Below are 23,081 nucleotides of genomic sequence, written 5' to 3' on the forward strand. Positions count from 1 at the left end.
AAGGATCTCTTAATCAATCTCTTAATTATCCATACTGATTAAGCTGAAATCTCCTTTCCTGTGGAAACCATGCTGTCTGATGGTCACAGCACACTTCATGTTCAAGACAACGAGGCTGTTTCTAATACACCTGTCATATTTCCCCTACCAATTACTTTGTATTCTTGTCAGCAGTCATTTTTGTTCCTAAGTTAAAATTTTTACGGGATGTTTGTATTTCTCTTGATGAAAAATGTATATGTATGAAAGTAGACTAGATTAACTCCTCACACAAGAAATGAAAGAAAGTAAGACAAATTGGGCTTATTCAAAATTGAAAACTTCTGTGCTTCAAAAGACACTTTTGAGACAGTGAAAAGACAACCCAAAGATGGGAGAATATGTTTGCAAATCATATGTATATGATCAGGGAGCAGCATCCAGAATATGTACAGAAGTGTTACAGCTCAATAAAAAGACAAATAACCCAGTACTGTAAATGGCAGAGGCTGTTCAGTAGACATTTCTATAAAGAAGTTGTACAGATGGCCAATAGACACATGAGAAGATGCCCAACAGCTGTAATCATCAGGGAAATTCAAAACCAGGAGAGATCAATTCACACCCACTGGAATTACTAGAATCAAGGAGATGGGAAATAGCAAGTATTGGTTGGAAACTGTGACGCTCATCCATTGCTCGTCGGGATGTAAAATGGTGCTGCTGCTGTGGAAGATAGTTTGACGGTTCCTCAAAACATTAAACGTAGCATTACCCTATGACTCAGCAAGTCCTAGGCATACACCTAAGAGAAATGAAAACGTGTGTCAACACTAAAACTTGTGTACATGAATGTTCATAGCAGCATTAGTCAGAGTAGCCAGAAAGTGGAGACAACTCAGATCGCCATCAGCTGATATATGGATAAATAAAATGCAGTATGTCCATACAGTGGAGTGTTGTTCAGCCATAAAAAGGAGTGAAGTACTGATACCTGTTGTAATAGGATGACCCTTGAAAGCATGCTGAGTGAAAGAAGACAGACTCAGAAAGCCACATTTATCTGAAGGTGAATCCATTTATCCATTTATCTGAAGGTGAATCTGTAGGTACAGAACAGGCAAGTCCACTGAGACAAAGTAGATTAGTGGTGCTAGGGCCTGGGGGGCAGGGAGAATGGGGAGTAACTGTTTATGGGTACAGGATTTCTTTCTGGTATGATGAAAATATTGTGGAATTAGTGATAATGGTTGAACAGCTTTGTAAATATACTAAAACCCACTGAATTGTATACTTTAAAAGGGTGATTTTATGGTATGTAAGTTTTATATCAGTTAAAAAAAAACTTCCCCATATACCTCTCTCACAGTTTCAGTTAGTATAAGATTTGTCACACTTGCTTAATCTCTTCTGTTTTTCTATTACCTTTTTTCCTGATATTAAAAAATTCCAGACATCATTTTATTCCTACATATTTTAGCTTGCAAATATGGGCATTTGCCCGTAAAAATACGGGCATTTTCCTACATAACCATAGTGATGTTAATACTGTTAACCAACAATTCTGTTATTATCATATAGTACTCTGGCCCATATTCAGTTTACTAATTATCTTGGTTGGTTTGCTTGGATTGGGGTCCAAGGAGGGTTCCATTGTATTTTGCTCCATCTGTCGTGGTGTCTCTTAGGTCTGTCATTCTGGAGCTGTCCTGCTGTTTGGCATTGTCTGTTTGATCACTCATGGTGTCATTTTTCTTCTCTCTTCCCCACATCCTCTGTAAAGCAGAAGTTAGCTTTAAAGCCTTGTCAGATTCCTATTCAGGTGTTTTTGGCATATGTATAATTTTTTAAGCTTCCCCACCCTAACAGGTTTTTAATTTAACTGACCAGTGATGGGCTCCTATACCATCATTTAAAAGTGCTCTATTCTATTAAAAGGGAAAAAATGTATAGTTCATTAATTTGCTATTTTTGAGTGTTATTGGGTATTTAGTTGATAAAATATTAATAATTTGGTCTTAGTTTTTGTTTTTGTTTACTTTAACAGACTCGCCTATTGATTTTTGTTCACGATCCTGGATGAATAAGGAGAACAAGGTAATCTTTTATATGTTATCAATTTCTAGTATTAGGAGAGTGAAAGTACCTACTTCACAAATATGAATGAAGTAGTATTAATATTACCTAGAAGTCTTCTATTTGTAAATAGGAGAAATCCACCTTACTGCTATGAGTAACCGGGAAGCTGACAGTAGGGCTGGTCTGGGGCTTCCTGTGTCTCCAGGGCTGTCTGCACCTCTGCTCTGCTTCACTCCACGCCGACTCCTCTGGAATGTTGGTTCCGTGGAGTGAGGGTTTCTCTTTGTTTCGTGTGTTGCATCCTGAGTGTCCAGCACATAGCTGGCACTTGATAATCTGTTGAATGATAGGGAAGCTGAATTCATTTGTAGGCAACCCAAGTGTTGTGATCAAAAAAACAAGAACATGAAAAAAAAAAAGCACAATTCTAATGCGCTCACTTGGGTCCATCCTCCCCTCTGTAAATCACTGTGCCAACGGATGGGTTGGGATAAAACTCTGATTTATGAGGCTGGACCCTACGTCCACTTCTGTGTGTGTGTGCATGCGTGTGCATCAGTGCATATATGTGCATAGATAGAGGGATGTGACTGAAACCACCCACACCCCACCCCCCGGACCACATGAAGTGAAAAGAGAAGGGCTCCTCAGAGGACAGGCACTGAGCAGATAAGCAGTTTGTGTTCAATATAAACCGTCTCATGAGAGTTGTTTATAAAGTATAAACCAAGTATTGATACTTTTAAACTTAAAAAAAGGAAATGCAATTTTTATTTTATTTTACTTTCATAAGAATTTTTAACATTATTTTGTAAAATGATTAAAAGAGGTCTAAAGTAAGAGTTGTTTCCGTGTGCCAGGGGTTGGCACACTCTAGCTCATTGCCCACATCCAACCTGCTGCCTGTTTTTGTGAAGTTTTATCGGAAAGTAGCCGTGTCCATTTGTTTCTTTATTGTTTATGGCTGCTTTTGTGCCACAACAGCTGAGTTGAGAAGTTGTGACAGAGACTGCATGGCTAGCAGACCCTGAAATGTTTACTGTCTGGCCCTTTGCAGAGAACGTTTATTGACCCCTGCTCTGTACACTTGCTTCCTCTATGTAACCACTAGTAACTTACATATGTGAGTGATGCTTTTTAGAGGAACTTCAGGTGTAGTCAACTTGAAATTCAGTCAGAAGGCTTGATTTCTTGAACACTGAGAAAAATGGTTTCTAAGAGAGAGATCATAACTTTTTCTGTGATACGTAATTTTATTTCCCTAGGATGGTTGAAGAATTAACTTCCTAAAAGTATTAGAAATCATTGATAACAAAGAGAAGGACCATAAAACTAGAAAGCAGGAAGACAAGTATAGACACATGAGATACTTGATACAAAAGGTGAAGAAGTAAGAGCAGGGGGAAAATAAATACACTAGATAACCTAGACCAGTGGGGCCACCACTGCATTGGCCTTGGGTTTAGCATGAGCTGTCCTGGCAGCCATGGCAGCGATTGTCCAAACTGAGTGCATAACTCAGCACTGTGCTCTACAAGTGTGTAAATGGGTTGAGAGCCCGTGTTTTTTCCCAAAATGTTAGTGCGCATTTTGCAGTCTAATTCTTGAGATGGTATTATTTGATATATATTTAATATGATGGTGAAATAAGATTGACACTTGAGGAACTTCACATTTTATTCTGGGCCTTGAAGTGTCCTAGCAAACTGCCATGTGCCTTGTGGCCCCTAGTTGGAGCAGGGACGTCCACTGCCCAGGGTGGGCTGCAGAGTCCAGCTTTGCTGTTACCTGCACCTCCTGTCCAGGCCTTGAGCTGCCCCAGTTCATTTGTGTGTTAGTACACGAACTATATTACCAGGTCCTTTGAGCGTGTGCACACAGTGTGAAACCTTGAACTTTAAGGATGTCTCATTGGGTGGGTCAAGGGAGGGGGGTGACATGGGGGCAGGAAGAAAGTTATTAATATGTGTAAAACAGCTAGCCCTTCATTGCCTGAACTGTGAACCAGAGACCTTGAGCACATTGATGGGCCTTTCTGCAGCCTGTGCTGTGGTCTTCACAGTAGTGAGTGTGCTGCTCTCATTGCAGTTTTATTTCTTATAGGTTGTTGTTCCTGATGCTGGAAAACATTTTGAAGAGAGGAATCCAAACAATGACTTAAGCCATACTAGTTTCCTAGAAAATGAGAAACTGATGTCACTTGCCAGCTTGGAAGATTCTTCTGGTAGCATCACAAAGCTCAACTGGTGTTTTCCTTGTCCTGACCTTGCCACTCCACGTATCTCTGCTGCTTTGTTGCCGTGGTTATTATGCACCTTTTTGTTTCTCTGCCTTCTCCTTTACCTCTTACTTACGAGCACTCAAGTGGCCACTTGTGTTAAGTGATGGGATTTTAGACTTATTTCTCTATAGCAATCCTGATAGGATTATGCTTATCCCTCAGTTGAGTATCATTAAGGTATAAAGTATAAAGCACTGTGTTAAGAAATTAGGGGACAGTGAACTATTTAGCCCCTGCTCTCTGAAAGGACTGCATGTGGCAAGAGAGATGCATAGTTGACCTCCGATTGTGAGAAGTGTATCTCAACGGTACAAGTTGTGTGGGAGTCATAGGAGGGTGACAAGTTAATTCTGACTGAGGAAGGTATCTGTGAGGCTTTATTGAAAGAGGATACAATTCTTCCTTCTTGAAAAGGAGGCCCGTGATAGGCCCTAATGTAGATACCAGAAGAGAAGTACATTCAAAAAGCAGGAACAGCTTCAGCAAAGACACTAAGGTGGGGCATATAGACCATGTTTGGAGAATAGCCAGTGCTTTTGTGTGGCAGGTTTATAGCACCTGTAGGACTATGAATTGGGGAATAAACCCAGAAAATAGGCAGAGACCAAATTATACATGGCTTTGAAGGCCAGGCTGGTGAGCCAAGTGGGATAGATAGAAGCTATAAAATCAGGGCAGGTTTTGCTGCTAGTTTTTAGGTATTTTTAGATTATGGAATTGTTGATGAGGAATTGTTGACCTGAATTTATGCAGATCCTTGTTTTAGTAGGCTAGATTCTCAGAGATGATTGGAAAATTATCCTCTTGAAAAGGCTTACAATACCGTTATAAGTGATTGAGTGTTCTAATTTTGTCCTCCCTTGCCCGGCTGGGTGTTAGAACAATGAAAAGCACTGCCATTATTGTTTTATTTGTCTATTTGCAACTTTTTGGTTTTAGTGGAGGTGGAAAAAATTTTTATCATATCTGTGAGTATTCAGCTTTGTTATATCTTTCTTTGTTTCTTCATTTTCAAGATCAGATACTGTTTGAGGTTTCATTTTACAATTAATTATTAATTCACCTGGAATTTGGTTTTACTTCTATGTCAGGCTTATCTTTTCTTTTTTGACTCACTTGCCACAGTACTTTCTGAATAATCTGCCCTTTTCCATTGCCACACTTACTATATTCTAACTTTTGATGTATGCCAGGACTTGCTTCTGTGCTGTCTTCTCAATGAAGGTTAAATATTAGTTTATATTAGAATGCTCATGATGACTTATAGACTGAAATTACAATGGTTTTTTTCATGTCAAATGTTAAGGCAAAATCATGTAGACTATTGACCCATGTGTTTTATCAACCTTTTTGATTATATATTATTTACAGTTCAGTCACTACTTTAAAGCCTGTCCTATTTTCTCCTCCATTTTACCAATTAGATGATGATATCGATGATGAAGAGTTTTATGATGATCATTTGGAGGCTTATTTTGAGCAACTGGCAATTCCCGGAATGATGTATGAAGGCCTAGAAGGACAGGAATCTTCAGAAAATTATTTTAAGTTACCTGCAAGTGATCCTAGTCAGGTATATTCCAAACTTTTTGGTTTTTCAGAAATTTGACATTAGAAAATCATTACTGGACTCAATGGATATTAATAAAACTTAAGCTTTTGGTTTTCTTTGGATTCTGTTTTCCCCAGATACAAACTGATGAGAAATACCTTTCCTGTCCTTTCCTGCTACTGCTTACCTTTCCCTCACCTATAGAAAAATTAAAAGAATGGTGCACTGAACATCTGTATACCCTTGTCCAGATTAGCCAGTTGTGAACATTTTTTTTGCCATCCTTGTGTTTTCTTTGTCCCTCCATAAGTACTTTTTTACTGAGTCATTTAAAAGTAAGTTGCAGGGCTTCCCTAGTGGCACAGTGGTTGGGAGTCCTCCTGCCAATGCAGGGGACATGGGTTCGAGCCCTGGTCCGGGAAGATCCCACATGCCGCGGAGCAACTGGGCCTGTGTGCCACAGCTGCTGAGCCTGCGCCCTAGAGCCCGTGTGCCACAACGGCTGAAGCCCGCGCGCCTGGAGCGCGTGCTCCACAACGGGAGAGGGCACCGCGGTGAGAAGCCTGGGCGCCGCAGCAGGAAGTGGCCCCCGCTTGCCACGGCTGTGGAAAGCCCACGCACAGCAACAAGGACCCAACACAGCCAAAACTAAATAAATAAAATAAATTTATTTTTTAAAGTAAGTTGCAGATATTATGACATTTCACCCTAATACATCTGCATTTACCTCCTGTGAATAAGGACTTTTTCCTACATAATCACAATTCTCTTATCTAACTTTGATATTGTGATTTAAATTAATATACAGTTCATATTCAAATTTATCCACTTGTCTCCAAATGTCCTTTACTTTTGTTGTTTTTGATCCAGGCTTTAATCAGGGATTACACTTGTATTTGGTTGCCATGACTTGGAGTTCTTTCATGTCATTAAACTTTTTGTAAAATCTAGGCCTGTTGTTTTATAAAATGACCCATATGGTAGATATAGCTGACTGCTTTCCTCCTCCTGATTAGATTGAACATTTTCCCCTTGAACAGATTGACTCTAAACATAAGCATTGTTGTATACTCTGTGTCCCATTGGGAGGCCTGTCAGCCCACTTGTCTCCTGTTGGTGATGCTGTTGGACCATCTTGATGAATATGGTGTTGGCCAGATGCCTCCTTGACCCCCTTTGTTATCAGGAAGTAGTCTGTGGGATTTCAGTTACTTTCATTGCCTCCTCCTGAAACCCCACCTCCTAAGAGACCTTTGGATTGCTTTTATTTTTCCCCTTCTCCTCACATTTCCTAACTCTCAAGTTTTGCTGAGTTACACTGTCCAAGTGTAGACAGAGACCTATTTTTATTTTTTTTTATTTATTTATTTGGGTGTGCCGGGTCTTTGTTGTTGCTGCGTGTGGGATCTTCCTTGCAGCATGTGGGATCTCTAGTTGTGGCACTTGGGATCTTTAGTTGCAGCATGGGAACTCTTAGTTGCAGCATGTGGAATGTAGTTCTCTGACCAGGGATCGAACCTGGGCCCCCTGCATCGGGAGCGCGGAGTTCTAGCCACTGGACCACCAGGGAAGTCCCAACAGAGACCTATTTTGTGTTGAGGTTTCAAAACTATCAGAGCAGCTGTATACCCCCGACTCGCCCCCCTCTGCTTTTTTTTGGACAAACCCTTGTGACTTTCAATAGCAGCGAGGGAGCTGCTCTGCTCCGTAGGAAACCCTTACCTGGAATTGGTCACCAACCAGTGGCTTCACTTCAGGTTTCCTCTGCCTCCACCTGGGAGGGTTGTCGCATGGCCATGGTCAGTCACAGTCCCACAGGTGGTAGCTTCGCCCTGTTGGCCTGCAGAGCACATGGATTGTCTGCATTCTTTATTCAGTGTTTTCAGGTGCTTTGCAGAGGAGAGAGCTGGTTTCCTATGTTCTGGTTCTTTTTAGTCTTTGTTAGTATCCTATGTGAAAAATAGTTGTCTAATTTAAATGTCAGTTCTTTGTCTCCTTTGTCTTTTTTTCTATTGGGATATTCATATTTTAACTCTTGTTTTTATAAGCTTTCTGTGTTAAGGAGATATTTTGATCTTTATTTTTTTATTTTGATTTTTGGCTCGGACAGGAGACATATATCTCCTCACAGTTCTGGAGGCTGGGAGTCCGGATCTAGGTGTGGGCAGGGCTGGTTCCTCCTGAGGCTTCTCTCCTTGGCCTGGAGACGGCAGCTTCTCCCTGCGCCCTCACAGGGTCTCCCTTTCCTGGTCCTCATGTATTTCAGGCTTTAGTGTTTTTGTTAGTTTCCTAGGCCTGCCAGAACAAATTACCAGAATTTTGCTAGCTTAAAACAACAGAAATTTATTTTCTCACAATTCTTGAGGCCAGAGTCTGAAAACAAGGTGTTGAAAGGGCTAAGCTCCCACCAGAGGCTCCTTCCTGCCTCTTGCAGCCTCTGGGGCTCTGGTGTTCCTTAGTTCAGGGCAGCGTCACTCCAGTATCCACCTCCATTTTCATTGGCCTGTCCCTCTCTCTCTGTGTCCCTCTGAGGTCTTCCTCATGGGGTTTAAGGCCTGCCCCAAATCCAAGATGATCTCAAGATCTTTAACTTAATTGCATCTGCAAAGACCCTGTTTCTGAATAAGGTCACAATTTGCAGGTATCACCTGGGGGTAAGACTTGGACACATCTTTTTTGGGAGATTCAATTTAACCCACAGAAATTTTATACTACGAAGATATTATTCACTGAAGAATATAAAACTATCCATCTGTATTTCCTCCTAGTACTTTTACATGTAAATCTTTAAGTCATCTGGAGTTTTATTTTGAGATAAGGTAGAGATTGTTTATTTTTTGTATAACGTTGTTGCAAAATCACCCGGTTAATAAATGGTGGCACTGGAATTTAAATGTATGATCTTATTTCAAAGTCTGTGTCTTGTCTTTTATATAGAACTACCTCCTTTTAGTATCCTAACTTTGAAAAACCTTGCCTATGAGGCTGTTTTTGTTGTTAATACATCTTATAGCAGAAAAGACTGCTGTTTTAAGGCTTCATTGGCACTTGAGATAGTGGTGGCTGAGTGTCTGAGAAGAGGGTTGTGGGCATGCAAGTCCCTTTCAGCAGTTGTTATTTTAGGAAAGAGTGAGCAGTGCCCTTTGGGAAGGTATGTTGGAGAGCGTGGTTTTGAGGCACTGGCTTAATCTGCCGTGTTTGAGGCAGTTGTTCTTGAACTCCTCAGGGTTGTTTGTAGTATTTGCTGTTTTACTCCTATTAAAAGTTATTAAGGGACTTACCTGGTGGTCCAATGGTTACGACTTCATGGTCCCAATGCAGTGGGCCCGGGTGCGATCCCCGGTCAGGGAACTAAGATCCCACATACCACAGCTAAGCCCGCGTGCTGCAACTAGAGAAACCTATGCACCACAACGAAGAGCCTGCGCAGCCAAAAATGAATGAATGAATAAATAAAATAAAAATAACTTAAAGTTATTAATATTTGTGTTTTCAGAGTCTGTTAATAATATTAATTTTATGAGTCTGGCCACACTGATGGGCTTCCCATCCTTTTAGAGACTTTCAGTGATAATTACAAAAGTTAAACTGACATTTCTAACATCCTGTGCCGTAGTGAGCATATTGGCCCCACTTTTGGTATCTGAATCTGTTGGTGTGTGTTTGCCATGACCACATTTTGAATTTTGGTTTTGGTAAGTTCCTTACGATTGGTGCACATATAGTCTGGAAGAATATTGTGTAGTCTGTTCCTTTCTAGAATAAATATATTATGTCAACTGTATAACTTTTTTGGTTGTTTTGGAACGAGTTATGAAAAACAAAACTTATTTCTGGTCTGTTATTTAATTTTTAAAGGAAAGCGGAAGAGAAGAAGTTCTGGCGAAGACTCTCAGGGCTGCTAATGCGAAACTTAACCCGGTTTACTTTCACGACACAAATGCCAGTAAAGGTGATTTTGGATTGATAGACCCTTTAAAGCTGGATGCAGGATCTCCTCATCAAAATAAGCATTTGGCGTCAGACTCAGAAACAGTTTTGCCTGTGGATAGATTTTTAGACACTGAGATGCCTCAAGTGTCCATTCAAAAAAATGTGGATGTAGCATCTTTGAAGTCTGTTAGTGACAATGCATTTAATTCCGCTGACGCTCTGTGGTCACCCACTAGTGAAAGGCAAACGTGTGAATGTTATGAATCCGTTGGAAAGAGCAAGGACCGTAAGTGGGCCTTTTTTTTTTTCCAAAATAAAAGTAAGAAATATGTAAAAATGCTTATACACATTTTGAATAGGATATATTTCCAAGTGAAACTTCCCTAATCTTTCATATTAAAATATTTAAGTGTTCTGTGGATTAAAAAATGGTGTCTTTACTCACAGATCTGGTGGAAATGTGCCTTTCTAACTATTAGTCATCTTTTCCTTCCTCCCTCTCCTCCATGATGGACTTTTACTGTGATTAAGGCTGGATTTTTCACCATCAGAGAGATACTTTTCTTTTGGGGAAATGGATTTTCCTTTAATTAGTTTTGGGCAGATTTCAGTACTGTTGATAACTAAGATAAGTCAACTAAATAAAATTAAGAATATTGTATCATTTTATTTGTTGCATGTGTCATTGGATGTCTCTGGAATTTTATTTTCTAGAAACGGATCTATCACAGAGTGTGGTCTATCAGAATGAGGAGGGCAGATGGGTCACTGATCTTGCCTATTACACAGCTTTTGATAAAGAACAAGATGTAAATGTGTCTCTAAGTGATGAGATGAATGAAGACTTCAGATCTGGCTGTAAGTGTATTGATAGCCTCTGCTCTGAACCATTTTCATTTTCTGACGGTGTTCTGAGATTACCATGTACATCTTGGTCGGCCACATCAAATCCCTTCTGGATACGTACTTAGCACTTCACTTGTTTCTCTAGGAACAGAGGCTTGAGTCAGTCATTGCTAATCACTGGACTGAGCCGAGCCTTTCCCTAAGTAAGGACAGTGAGTCACTTTAGAGCATGTGTGTTGCAGTTAGTAACACCTTAGGCTTTACTTTCTCACTTTATAAATTGTCTTGAACAAAAGAACTATTCTGATAAATGAGCAGTTACAAAAGCCAATCCATTTTAGAGTAAAAGCTCAGTAATGAAGAAATGGGAGAAAAGTGTCGAGAAAGATAAATGAAATCTCAGAGGATGAGAGCATTAGGAACCTCAGTTAGATTTGTTAATTAGCAGAATCTCTGACCGTGAAAGGAAAACGCTGCAGAACGCACAGCATTGTGAGCCTTGGCCTGTGGACATTTGCTGTGCCACTGAGGCCTCTAGGGCCTGAGCGCCTCTAAACCTGGAATGAGGAAAGACAACAAGGAGCCTGTCAAGCCCAGTCGTACTTTTTTTTTTTTTTTTTTGCGGTACGTGGGCCTCTCACTGTTGTGGCCTCTCCCGTTGTGGAGCACAGGCTCCGGACGCGCAGGCTCAGCGGCCATGGCTCACGGGCCCAGCCGCTCCGTGGCATGTGGGATCTTCCCAGACCGGAGCACGAACCCGTGTCCCTTGCATCGGCAGGCGGACTCTCAACCACTGCACCACCAGGGAAGCCCCCCTCAGTCTTCTTTTTAATAGGCTCAGAAGGTGCCAGAGGAAGAAGTTACTCTAACAGCTGCTTGTACTAAGCTGTTCCTAATGTCCATTGATGTGGAAGTACAGAGATCAGTCGATAAGGCATGTTTCCAGCCCTTAGGAAACTGTCCATCAGCTAAGAGGGGTAAGATGAGAATACAGAACAACAGCATCGTTTGGAGTTGAGAGGAGGAATAACTTTTGCATGAGTGGGTAGCAGAGGATTTTATATAGGAAGTGGATTTTGAGGTAGAGTTTCAACAGGTAAATATTTTGGGCATGAGAAGTTCCAAGTGGATAGAAAACCCAAAGAAAGAGGATGAGATGAGGAAGCATGGGCGTGTCTTGAGAATGGTAAATAACCCAGCGTGGCTGGCATTTACGGCAAGACATGGGAAGGGGAGAGTAACGCGACATGGTGAGATGAAGCCAGAGTGGTAAGACTGGGCCAGGGATCGGGTGGGGCTGGACTGCATGCTGAGCCGTGCCTGGTGGGCACTTGGGAGCCTCTGAAGATGCTTGTCCAGCTTGCTTTGTGAGTCTCCCTCTGGCCTCGATGGTCGGTTAAGTGGTAGGTTCCTTAGGGTGTTGTAGAAATCGGGGTGTCACAGTGAGAATGAGAAGAAAATAGCTCATGAGGGACGTGGAGATAAAATTGCTAGGATTTGGTGACTGGATTTCAGCGGATAGTAGAGAGGTAAGTAAAGATGGGGGTTTGGGGTCTAAGTTATTTTGAGAAAATGGCAGTACCATTAACTGAGATGGGAAAAATCAGAAGACATGGTAAAATTTTGGATGATTGTGGTTTGAGGTGGGGATATTCAGTAGTTGGAAATATGAGTCAGAAATTGGAGGTTAAGTTATAGTTGTCAGTGATATCTTGATTTACAAAGGACAGTAGGCACAGGCTGGACACTGGTTAGGGACCCTGTCACTTGAAAAGTCATCAGTTGTGGAATTTTCATGTGTTGCTGGTGAGAGTGTGAATTGATAAAACCATTTGGAACTTGTTTGGCAGTATCTTATGAAGGTGAACTTTACGAACTTCATAGTTTATGACCCAATAATTCTACACCCAAGTATATACCCAGTGTTCAGGGTGTATATATTCACCAAAAGACATACACTAAAATGTTTGTAGCAGCACTATGTGTATTAGTCTCAAACTAGAAACTCCCAAATTCCCATTGACCTTGGAATGGATTGTGTTTATACCTACTTTGGAATGCTGTGTAGCAATGGGAATGAAGGATGTGTAGCTACTTGCGGCAGCGTGATGAATTTCACAAACATGTTGAATGAGATAAGGCTGACTAGCAATATATGCCGTGTATGTAGCCAGCTCTGTGGAGTAAGAAGCAAGGATAGTGGCTACCCTCGGGTTGGCATGCCATGACAGGAGGCAAGCTCAGGGGGTGTTTTGGGTGCTGGCATGTTTTCTTTCTTGATCTGGGGTGTTGATCTGGCAACACAGATGTGTTCAGATTGTGAGAATTCATTGAGTTGCACACTTATGTACACTTTTTAATGTATATTATACTTTGGTAAAAAGTTTTTAAAAGTTAGTGATGAAGCTGAGAAAAAAATTTGCAATTCATATTACAGAGTGAGGGCCCATTTCCCAAATATGTAAATTGTGCTAATAAACAAGAAAAAGACCAACTACTCAGTGTAGAACTGGGCAAAGGTTGTAAACAGCTTATAGAAAAGGAAATTAAAAGTCAGTTCCCCTGGGAACTATTCTTCAGCTACACCTGCACAGATATATAGGATGTGTGTGTACATTGTTCATCATCACAGAAGGTTGGAAGCAACGTGGATGTACAAAACAGGGACTAATTAGATAAGGTACATCCATACGAGGGGGTACCCTGTGGCCTTAATAAAAGGAAACGGAGCTCTTTAGGTACTGGTAAGGGAAAGATCACCAAAATAAATTATTTAAAATCTTATTCCAACATTTGCATAAAGAGGTGGAAGAAGGAAAGACATACATATTTGTAAATACATACAGTGGAAAGATTAAAAAAAAAGAAACTAATTACAGGGCTCCCTAGCTACTTGTAGAACTCAAAGGTCAGTAGGTTCTCAACTAGTGAGGGGTTTCACGGGGTGCTGCATATGTTGGTTGCTTCTGGAGGTGTGGGAAGTGGGGCCAGTGATGAGGGAGACTTGCAGTATTGTATTCTGTTACGTCTTTTGGTTAATTTCTAAGAACTCTTTTTTTTTGCGGTACGTGGGCCTCTCTTGTGGCCTCTCCCATTGCGGAGCACAGGCTCTGGATGCGCAGGCTCAGTGGCCATGGCTCACAGGCCCAGCCACTCCATGGCATGTGGGATCTTCCCGGACCGGGGCATGAACCCGCGTCCCCTGCATCGGTAGGCAGACTCTCAACCGCTTTGCCACCAGGGAAGCCCTAAGAACTCTTTATTGAAGCAGAATGTACCTATGCCTTCTGCATTTAGAACTATGTGGGCATGTTACTATTAAAGGAGAAATATGATAAAATAGATAGTGGAGGAATTTCATGAAACCATCTGTGTGGTTAGGGAATGAACAGAAGCTGAGTAGGAAAGGATGACTAGCACTGGTGGTGAGGAAATGGAGAAGATGATTATTGAAAACTATGGAAAAGTTTGATGGGAGGAAAGAAAGGATGAAGTAGTCAAGGGGAATTGGGCTGGGGGAGCGTGAATGGAATGGGAGACTTTATACGACGGGAAAAGAAATGTTGAAAATGTAAGAGGAGATACTCAGAAGAGGAAGCTTGGACCAAGGGCATAATTTTATAATAACAAGGCAGTTTTATTTATTTATAAATGAATAATTTAATTTTTTTGGCTGTGCCGTGCAGCTTGTGGGTTTTAGTTCCCTGACCAGGGATCGAGCCCATGCCCCCTGCAGTGGAAGCACGGAGTCCTAACCACTGGACCTCCAGGGAAGTCCTCAAAGTAGTTTTGAATGAAACTTAAAACTTCCCCATTCCCACTTCCCCATTTCTGCCTCCCCCTCTCTGACAGCTCAGCCATGTGAGCTGCCACTTCTGCTTGTGGCCTAGGATTTAAACATCGGGCAGGGGATGGGGAACGGTATTGCTGCTTCAGAATTTAACAACAAAAGCGTTCAGGTGGCACTGGAGAGGACTGTGGTTGCAGATTTGGCAAAAAATTGGGCAGAGATTCTTGTAAGAAATGAAGTTCTGCTTTTTTATAATCTGTGAGTGATTTCTGATGAGCATACATGGTAACAATGTCACTGTAGACTTTTCTTTAATTGAAGAGTCTTAAAGTCCAGAGAAAAAGTACTCAGGAGTATAATAAAATAGCATTTGGAGCTGTTTACTTAATGATTTTAAAAATACAATATTTTAACTCATTGAAGTAAATTAAGTTTTTCTGGGTTACCTTCTTACGATCTGATTTCCTATTTACCCTCTCCTGGCTTTTAGATTTGGTTGGTTGATACTTTTCACACTTTAGAGCAGTGGTTTTTAACACTTTGAGTCATGGACCCCACAGAGAATCTTCATAGAAAAATATTTCCTGTGGAAGAAGGAAATATTGTGACTTCTGGAGCTTCCTGGCTCTCCCGATGCTCGTTCATAGACTTGTAGGCTCAGAACGTGTTTATGTGGGAGGTGGTGGGATCGCAAAGTAAGGAACCAGCACTGCCCTGACAAGTCAGAATCCTGAGCTACTTCTGGTGGGTGTTCTCCTCTCCCTGCTGGAAACAGCCTCCTGTGTCTGTTCTCATTTTGTCTCTCAAGGTGTTAGTGTTGGGCCCTCAGGGCTTCCAGAAGGGTAGTTTGGATTGGGTTAGCCCCTGATGGACTGATGAGAGTAGGGACATCTATCTTGTTTGGGCCACGAGTGGACTGTCCCTTCTGGGTTGCTGTTCACTCCTCCCCTTCCAGCCACTGTCTGGAAGCACCAGGCAGAGGCAGAATGGGTAGCAGATGGGAAGTCCAGAGTCTAACCTGCAGACTTTTCTGATTCAGCCAACATGTTTAAAATCCTTTTAAATTCTAATGCCTTGAGCAGGATCATTTGCTGTTCAGCCTGCCTCTGTCCTCTCTCCCCATTGTGTTACACCTGGCCCTCTGCTCACTTACCACAGCCTTGTGGCCTTGGCCTAGAGATGGAGGGCTGCGTGCCCATTGGTTTCCCTAAGGTGAACTGAGTTGCTCATTCGGAACTTTGAGGGCAGACACTGGGTGAACACTTGTTCCTGTTTGCCTAGGCTATGGGGTTTGCTGGGATGTGGGATATTTCCTTTCAAAAACTAGGACAGGGGCTTCCCTGGTGGCGCAGTGGTTGAGAGTCCCCCTGCCGATGCAGGGGACACGGGTTCATGCCCCGGTCCGGGAAGATCCCACATGCCGCGGAGCGGCTGGGCCCGTGAGCCATGGCCGCTGAGCCTGCGCGTCCGGAGCCTGTGCTCCGCAACGGGAGAGGCCACAACAGTGAGAGGCCCGCATACCGCAAAAAACAAAAACAAAAACAAAAACTAGGACAGTCCTGGGTGTTGGGACAAACAGGTAGTTGGCACCCCAGCAGACATCTTCATGACAAATTTACATAGTGGCTTGTCCATCTGATGTTCCAGATGAAATTCCATGGGTATTCATGGGCAGGTACCTTAACTTATGTGTGCCAAACTGCAAGGCTGAAGTTAATGTGAATCTTTTATAAAAAGCTTACATTATAAAGCCCCATTAGTAAGTTAGGACAAGTTAGTACCTGATGAAATCAATCACAGTAGGGTGTTTATTACCAAAAGTTTCAGAACCACATGCTCTTATTGTGCTTAATACAGATGCATCAGTTCTGTGATGGAAGCTTTCACATACTTCTTTCAGTTTTATTTCTTTAATATTTCATTTTCCTAACTATGTTATATTTATATGCTAGTATTTAATTAGGCATCAGTGCAATATAATTATAAAACTTATTCTTTTTTTAAGCTGATGCATTGGATTTGATTGCACAAGATGAAGAAGAATTTAATAAAGAGCATCAGTTTATGCAGGTTTGTATTTTATTGACATTAACCAAAGTTTAGAGTTTTTCTTGTATTTAAATGTAGGCAAAATGTTCATTTCTTTCTGAAAAGATACATAGTGAGTATAGAATTATATCTTGATTTTTCTCATGTTTAGACAATTTCTGCCTTTTCCTTCAGACTCTAAATTATTAATTGAGAAAAAGCTGGCATACTGAAATAGTGTTTATTAGTTCACTTAAAATTGCCTTAATAGGCTTCAAAGATATTGTTTTTTACCATGTTTTAAAATGAGGGAATTTAGTGCTATTCGTTTTTATTTGAAGATGTACTCCTTTCTAAAGATTTGTATTAATGACAATCAGTCTTTGACTTAAGCAATATGTTAAAACAATGCATATCATAACTCAGGTATTAAAAAATTTCTCTTTTTCTGGACTTTATTACCTTTATTAGCTGCTTAAGCTTGAATTTGTCCACATTTTAAAAAATTTTAAATATTTAAATTTCCTTAGTGAAATTTGTATTTTTATATATTAGAAAAACAGAAGGCTTGCTGGAGAAATGAAATGAAATGATGACTTTCTTCCTAGGAAGAAAATATAGATGCCCAGAACACTTCAGTTGCCCTAGGGGATACATCGTGGGGAACTTCAGTCAATTATGGTCTGTTGAGGAGATCACTTAGCACATCAGATTTGGACAAAGACGATGCCACTTATTTACGTCTGTCTTTAGGAGAGTTCTTTGCTCAAAGGTCTGAAGCTCTCGGTTGCCTTGGTGGTGGTTACAATGTGAAAAGAGTAAGTACCATGTGTTCTAGAAGTGGTTAAATTCACTTGCCCTTATGTTTTGAAGGTTATGATGGTGTAGCTAGATCAGAGTATCTTTAAAGCAGAGACAGGATAGGGACTGCATGGTGGAATAGTGGTAAAGAGCTTCAGTTTTTTAGTGGCTGTACCCTGACTGCAGTCCTAGCTCTGTCCTTTAACTAGTTCTGTGGCATGGAACAATGTATTTAACTCCTCTGTGCCTTGATTTTCCAATTTCTAGAATGGAATACTGCCTTATAGAGTTTTGGGGGGGATACTGTGATAGTGCGCGTACAGTGTTTAGCACGGCCTCAAGTGCATTAAGTACTCCATCCCTGTTAGTTGCTGTTTCATTGGTTGCTGATGTTATATCATTGGTTGTGGGAAGAATTCAAAGATTCATTTTTTAAACCTCTGGTCTAAAAACATGTTTTGAAATATAGGAGTGTTTTGGTTTTTTAAAATGTACATGTAAAAAGTTTTAAATGCAAGTGATAGTGGTAGATTGTATGAAGGAGTGAGGAGAAGCTGTGTCGCCTGTGAGGGTCAGAGTGGTGTCTGAGGAGGGGCACTGGGGTGGTGCCCGAATGGTGGGGAGGAGGCAGCGTGTTCCCAGAAAAGTCTTGGAGGTGGGAGCTGGAGGGTATATCGGAGAAGCAGAGAGTAGGCCCACAGCTCGTGTGAGTGGGCTTCGGGTCGGTGGTCTGATGGCAGAAGTAGACAAGGGCCAGGTCATGAGGGGCCCTTGCAGGGCTCGGGTTCATCTCAAGGAAACTTGCTTGGAGGCAGGGTGCCCGGCCCATCTCCAGGTGTGACAGGAGCCGGGTGGAGGAGGTTCCTGAGCCTCAGAGGAGGAGAAGCAGGCAGAGGCTTAGCACGTGGCGGAGATGCCATGAAGGCCGAGGCCTAGGATGGCAGTACGGAAACAAAAGTTCTAGGGTTCAGGATTTCCTCTGGAGGTAGAGTCGAAGGACCTGTTGGTGAATTTCATGGAGGGACATAGTGCTGTCGGAGGGAGTGTGTATTAAAGTAGGATTTCACTAAGAGTATAATTTTAAACAGCTAGGGTGTTAGAAGTTGACTTACAGGAAAATTTGAAACTGAACTGTGGGTCCTGTCTATGCAGTGAATTAAAGAATGAGAGTAAATACTTAGGCAGATTTTTCTGCCTGGATGGATTGGTTTTGACATTATAAGAGAAGTTGAAGCATAACTGAATTCCTTTCTGAACAGCTGGACAAAACACCATACAGTGGAAAGATGGATCTGTCATTTTGTATTAGTTATGAAATGTTACTTGGTTCAAGTTGCTGGATCAAGGGAGGAAATCCTCGAGTGAAGATTGATCAAAAATTGAGTGCATTAGTGAATTTGCTTTTCAGGTCTATCATGAGAGCTCTGGAAGGAAGCCAGGTGGGAATTCCCTGCCCTTGAGCAAGGTCCGTGAATGTGACCTTCTGAACGCTCATCTAGGGCAGTAGGAATGTATCTCATCTTAATACAGATTTTCAAGGACATATTTATTGTGTAAAATAAAATACGCTTGTAAGTACTGTAAGTTCCAGGAAGGCAGGAAGTTTTATATCTTTTTTCTCACTGACATGTCACTGATGATTATTACCAGTGCCTGACACATAGCAGGTGCTCAGTAACAATTACTGGAGGAACAAAGTATCATTTCTGGGTTGTTTTAATTTGGATTTCTTAGTAAGGGCAAATTATTTGATAATATTCATTCTGATGATTAAAGATAGCTAGCAGTAAGGAAATAAAAGGTCCTGTCTGGACTTGTAAAGTTCATTTCTAGTAATTTATGTTATTTTGTGTTTTTTTGTTTGTTTTTGGCTGCGTCGGGTCTTGACTGCAGCGCGCGGGCTTCTCTCTAGTTGCGGCATGTGGGCTCAGTAGTTGTGGTGTGGGGTCTTAGTTGCCCCATGGCATGTGAGATCTTAGTTCCCTGACCAGGGATCGAACCCGTGTCCCCTGCATTGGAAGGTGGATTCTTAACCACTGGACCACCAGAGAAGTCCCAACATACGTTTAAATGGAAAAATCAGAATCATTTTGTTGAAATCAATTTTAGCTAGGTTACCACTATTAGGATAAAATAGTCTAGAATTTCTCAAAGCAGTTGAAAACTAAGGAAATAATTGGCATGTTTATTTTGTAGCCATCATTTGGTTATTTTATTAGATCACCAGAGAAGAGAGAACCTATTGCTCTAATAAGAAAATCAGATGTATCAAGAAGTAATTTGGAGAAAGAAATGGCTCATCTTAACCATGGTCTATTTTCAGGTAATGGATTAAATGAAGTTTTTTTTTAACCTGTAAGTTAGTGGTTGTGTGATCATGTTCTTTATGTGGAAGAAAGTAATGTATATACCACTTTGAATTTTTTGAGTATTAGTTACAGATTTGATTTTTATATAACTTCACATTGCCTTTTCAATCTAAAGTAGAAACAAGTCAGCCAAAATTCACCTAAATCCTTTTGTAAAAACAAAAGTAAATGAAATACAATCTGTTCAAGTGGTTGGGTTAACTTTGGCCTATTAAACTGCTGAGTTAATGAATTTTAGCTATTATATTTATTATTTAGGTGGACTTTTAAAGAGAAGTTCTCAGATTTGGACTGTGATAGTATAAATATGATAAATATTGTGATGAATATTTAAAATCAGACTTTCTTGGTTAACATAACAATTATCAAGCAGCTACTTTTTGCTAGTATAATGCCTCGTGCATTGTATCATGAAATTGTATAAAATGTGCTTTAGTCCTTAAAGAGCCTATATTCCAGTGGGGGGTGGGGGGGTTGGGATATTTAGTGGTCCTTATCCCACGGATTGTTTCTGTGAGATAGTATATAGATGTAAGTTGAATATTACATATTTTCTACAGGAGATTTAAAGGCACAGCTAAGTGAAGGATCAGTTACACTTCAGGCTGAAGAACTGGAGAGTATTTCACAAGTGGATGAAAATGATGTGACATTAACTGCCAATAAAGGGAAAACAGAGGTATTTTAAGCCTTTCATGAAGGAAAGCTAAAACCTCGCTGTCATAATTCTCATACAAGATCAAGATAAAGTCACATGTAAAAAATGCATAACATTTTTCTTACTCAATTTTATTACAAGTATCCTTTAAATATTATCAGTGTACAATAAATGTACGAAGAGTTTATAAAACAAACTTACAGTCAGTGAGTTATCACAGCTTATACACCCATGTACACCCCAGGTCAGGAAAGAGAGCGTTGCCCACAGCCCAGGAGCCATTTTTTTGTTCCTCCTGAACACTACTTCCTCCTGTCTGACCTATGACACTGTATCAGTTTCACCCGTTTGTGAACTTTATATACAAGAAATCATGTAGTAGCATATATATATATTTTTTAAATATAAATTTATTTATTTGTTTATTTTTGGCTGCGTTGGGTCTTTGTTGCTGCGTGCGGGCTTTTCTGTAGTTGCAGCGAGTGGGGGCCACTCTTCGTTGTGGTGAGCGGGGGCTACTCTTTGTTGCGGTGCGTGGGCTCCTCATTGCATTGTGGTGGCTTCTCTTGTTGTGGAGCACAGGTTCTAGGCACGTGGGCTTCAGTAGTTGTGGCTTGTGGGCTCTAGAGCGCAGGCTCAGTAGTTGTGGCACACAGGCTTAGTTGCTCCGTGGCATGTGGGATCTTCCCAGACCAGGGATCGAACCTGTGTCCCCTGCATTGGCAGGCAGATTCTTAATCACTGTGCCACCAGGGAAGTCCCAGTAGCATATATTTGTCTTCGTTTTTTTCCACTTAGGTTTGCAAGATGCAACTGTGATAAGTATAATAGTTAATTTTCATTGCTGTATTGTATTCTATTACGAATATTCTGTCATTGATATATTCACCCTACTGTTGATGGATATTTGGGATCTGTCTTATGTCAATATGACACTGTTAAAATAGTGTAGTTTTATAGTAGGTCTTGATATCTAGCAGAATAAGTCTTCCCCTCTTATTTTTCTTTAAAAGTATCTTGGCTGTTCTTGTTCTTTACATTCCCATATATATTTTGAAGTCAGATTGTCACCTTTCACAACCAACTAGCAACCCTGCTGAGCTTTAAGTTGGGATTGTGTTTAATCTGTAGAACGGTGAAACTGACATCTTTATAATATTGAATCTTCTAATCCAAGAAGATTACAGGTCCCTCCATTTAAGTTCTAATTCCTCTCTGTATTTTTTTTTTTTTTTTTTTTTTTTGAGGTACGCGGGCCTCTCACTGTTGTGGCCTCTCCCGTTGCGGAGCACAGGCTCTGGACACGCAGGCTCAGCAGCCATGGCTCACTGGCCTAGCCGCTCCATGGCATGTGAGATCTTCCTGGACCGGGGCACGAACCCGTGTCCCCTGCATCGGCAGGCGGACTCTCAGCCACTGCGCCACCAGGGAAGCCCTCCTCTCAGTATTTTATGGGGCTTTTTTTGTGCAGAGATTTTAACACATCATTTGTTAGATTTCTTTCTGAATTGTTTGAAGTGGTGTTTTAATATTATCTTTCTGAACTTAATTTTCCCTTTGTTGTGGCTAAACAGAAATACATGTTTTTTAATATACTTACCTTATATCCAGCAAGCGTGCTAAATTCATTTTTATTTATGGATTCTTTGGATTTTTCTGTATATGCACTTACATTATCTGAGAATACCAACAGTTTTGTTCCTTTCTAATTTTTATACCTTCATTTCTTTGTCTGGCCTTACTTGACTGCATCTTAGAACAGTGAATAGAAGTGGTGATGTTGGGTTTCCCTGACTCAGAGGGAAAATTTTCAATAGTATTTTGTCTTTAAATTTGATGGATGCTCTAGGTTTTTATTTATCATCAGGTTTTTTAAATTCCCTTCTAATATTTGTTTGCTAGTTTTATTTTAATTGATAAGGAGGTTGAATTTTGTCCAGTGCTGTTCTGCATCTATCTAGGTGAACATGAGTTTTCTTTTGGTGATGTGGTGAGTTACATGACATGGTTTTGAATATTAAAGCTGCTCTTCTCCACTTGGGTCATGATACATTATCATTTTTATAGATGGTTGGATTCAGTTTGATAATAATTTATTTAGAATTTTGCATATGTGTTCACAAGTGGGTTGATGCTCTTTCTTACCATGTCCTTGTTTGGTTTTGGTACCAAGGTTTTGCTGGTCTCATTTTTCTTATTTTCTGGAAGGTTTTTGTAAGACATACTAATTTTTTTTAAATTAATTAATTATTTTTGGCTGTGTTGGTTCTTCGTTGCTGCACGCTGGCTTTCTCTGGTTGCGTTGAGCAGGGACTACTCTTCGTTGTGTGCGGGCTTCTCCTTGTGGTGGCTTCTCTTGTTGCAGAGCATGGGCTCTAAGCACGCGGGCTTCAGTAGTTGTGACACGTGGGCTCAGTAGTTGTGGCTCGGGGGCTCTAGAGCATGGGCTCTAGAGTGCAGGCTCAGTACTTGTGGCGCATGGGCTTAGTTGCTCCGCAGCATGTGGGATCTTCCCAGACCAGGGCTCTAACCCGTGTCCCCTGCGTTGGCAGATGGATTCTTAACCACTGTGCCACCAGGGAACCCCCTGTCCATTGGATTCTTAATTTTTCATTGTATTTTTTAATTATAGAATTTACATTTAGTTCTTTCTTGATAATTTCTAGTCTTCCGTTGAGTTCTTAATGTTGTTTTTAATTCCTTAAGTATGTTTTAGATTTAGATGTGTTTTAGACTCTGATAATCCACTGTCTGCAAGCCCCACA

General features: G+C 40.9%; 1 protein-coding gene across 6 annotated transcripts in view; it reads left to right on the plus strand.

The window, feature by feature from the left end:
- The window catches only part of CEP192 (centrosomal protein 192), a 93,559-nt gene that overhangs the window by 15,867 nt on the left and 54,611 nt on the right, over positions 1 to 23,081 (plus strand). For all 6 annotated transcript variants that reach the window (XM_033439493.2, XM_004276074.4, XM_033439491.2 and 3 more), the window contains 9 exons: positions 2,027 to 2,076; positions 4,162 to 4,282; positions 5,764 to 5,912; positions 9,750 to 10,110; positions 10,539 to 10,682; positions 16,466 to 16,530; positions 17,097 to 17,306; positions 19,486 to 19,612; positions 20,219 to 20,337. In XM_033439493.2, coding sequence (XP_033295384.1) covers positions 2,027 to 2,076; positions 4,162 to 4,282; positions 5,764 to 5,912; positions 9,750 to 10,110; positions 10,539 to 10,682; positions 16,466 to 16,530; positions 17,097 to 17,306; positions 19,486 to 19,612; positions 20,219 to 20,337 — 1,346 coding nt within the window. The remainder of the gene's footprint in view (positions 1 to 2,026; positions 2,077 to 4,161; positions 4,283 to 5,763; positions 5,913 to 9,749; positions 10,111 to 10,538; positions 10,683 to 16,465; positions 16,531 to 17,096; positions 17,307 to 19,485; positions 19,613 to 20,218; positions 20,338 to 23,081) is intronic.

This window comes from Orcinus orca, chromosome 15 (assembly GCF_937001465.1).
Source record: "Orcinus orca chromosome 15, mOrcOrc1.1, whole genome shotgun sequence".
NCBI lineage: Eukaryota > Metazoa > Chordata > Mammalia > Artiodactyla > Delphinidae > Orcinus > Orcinus orca.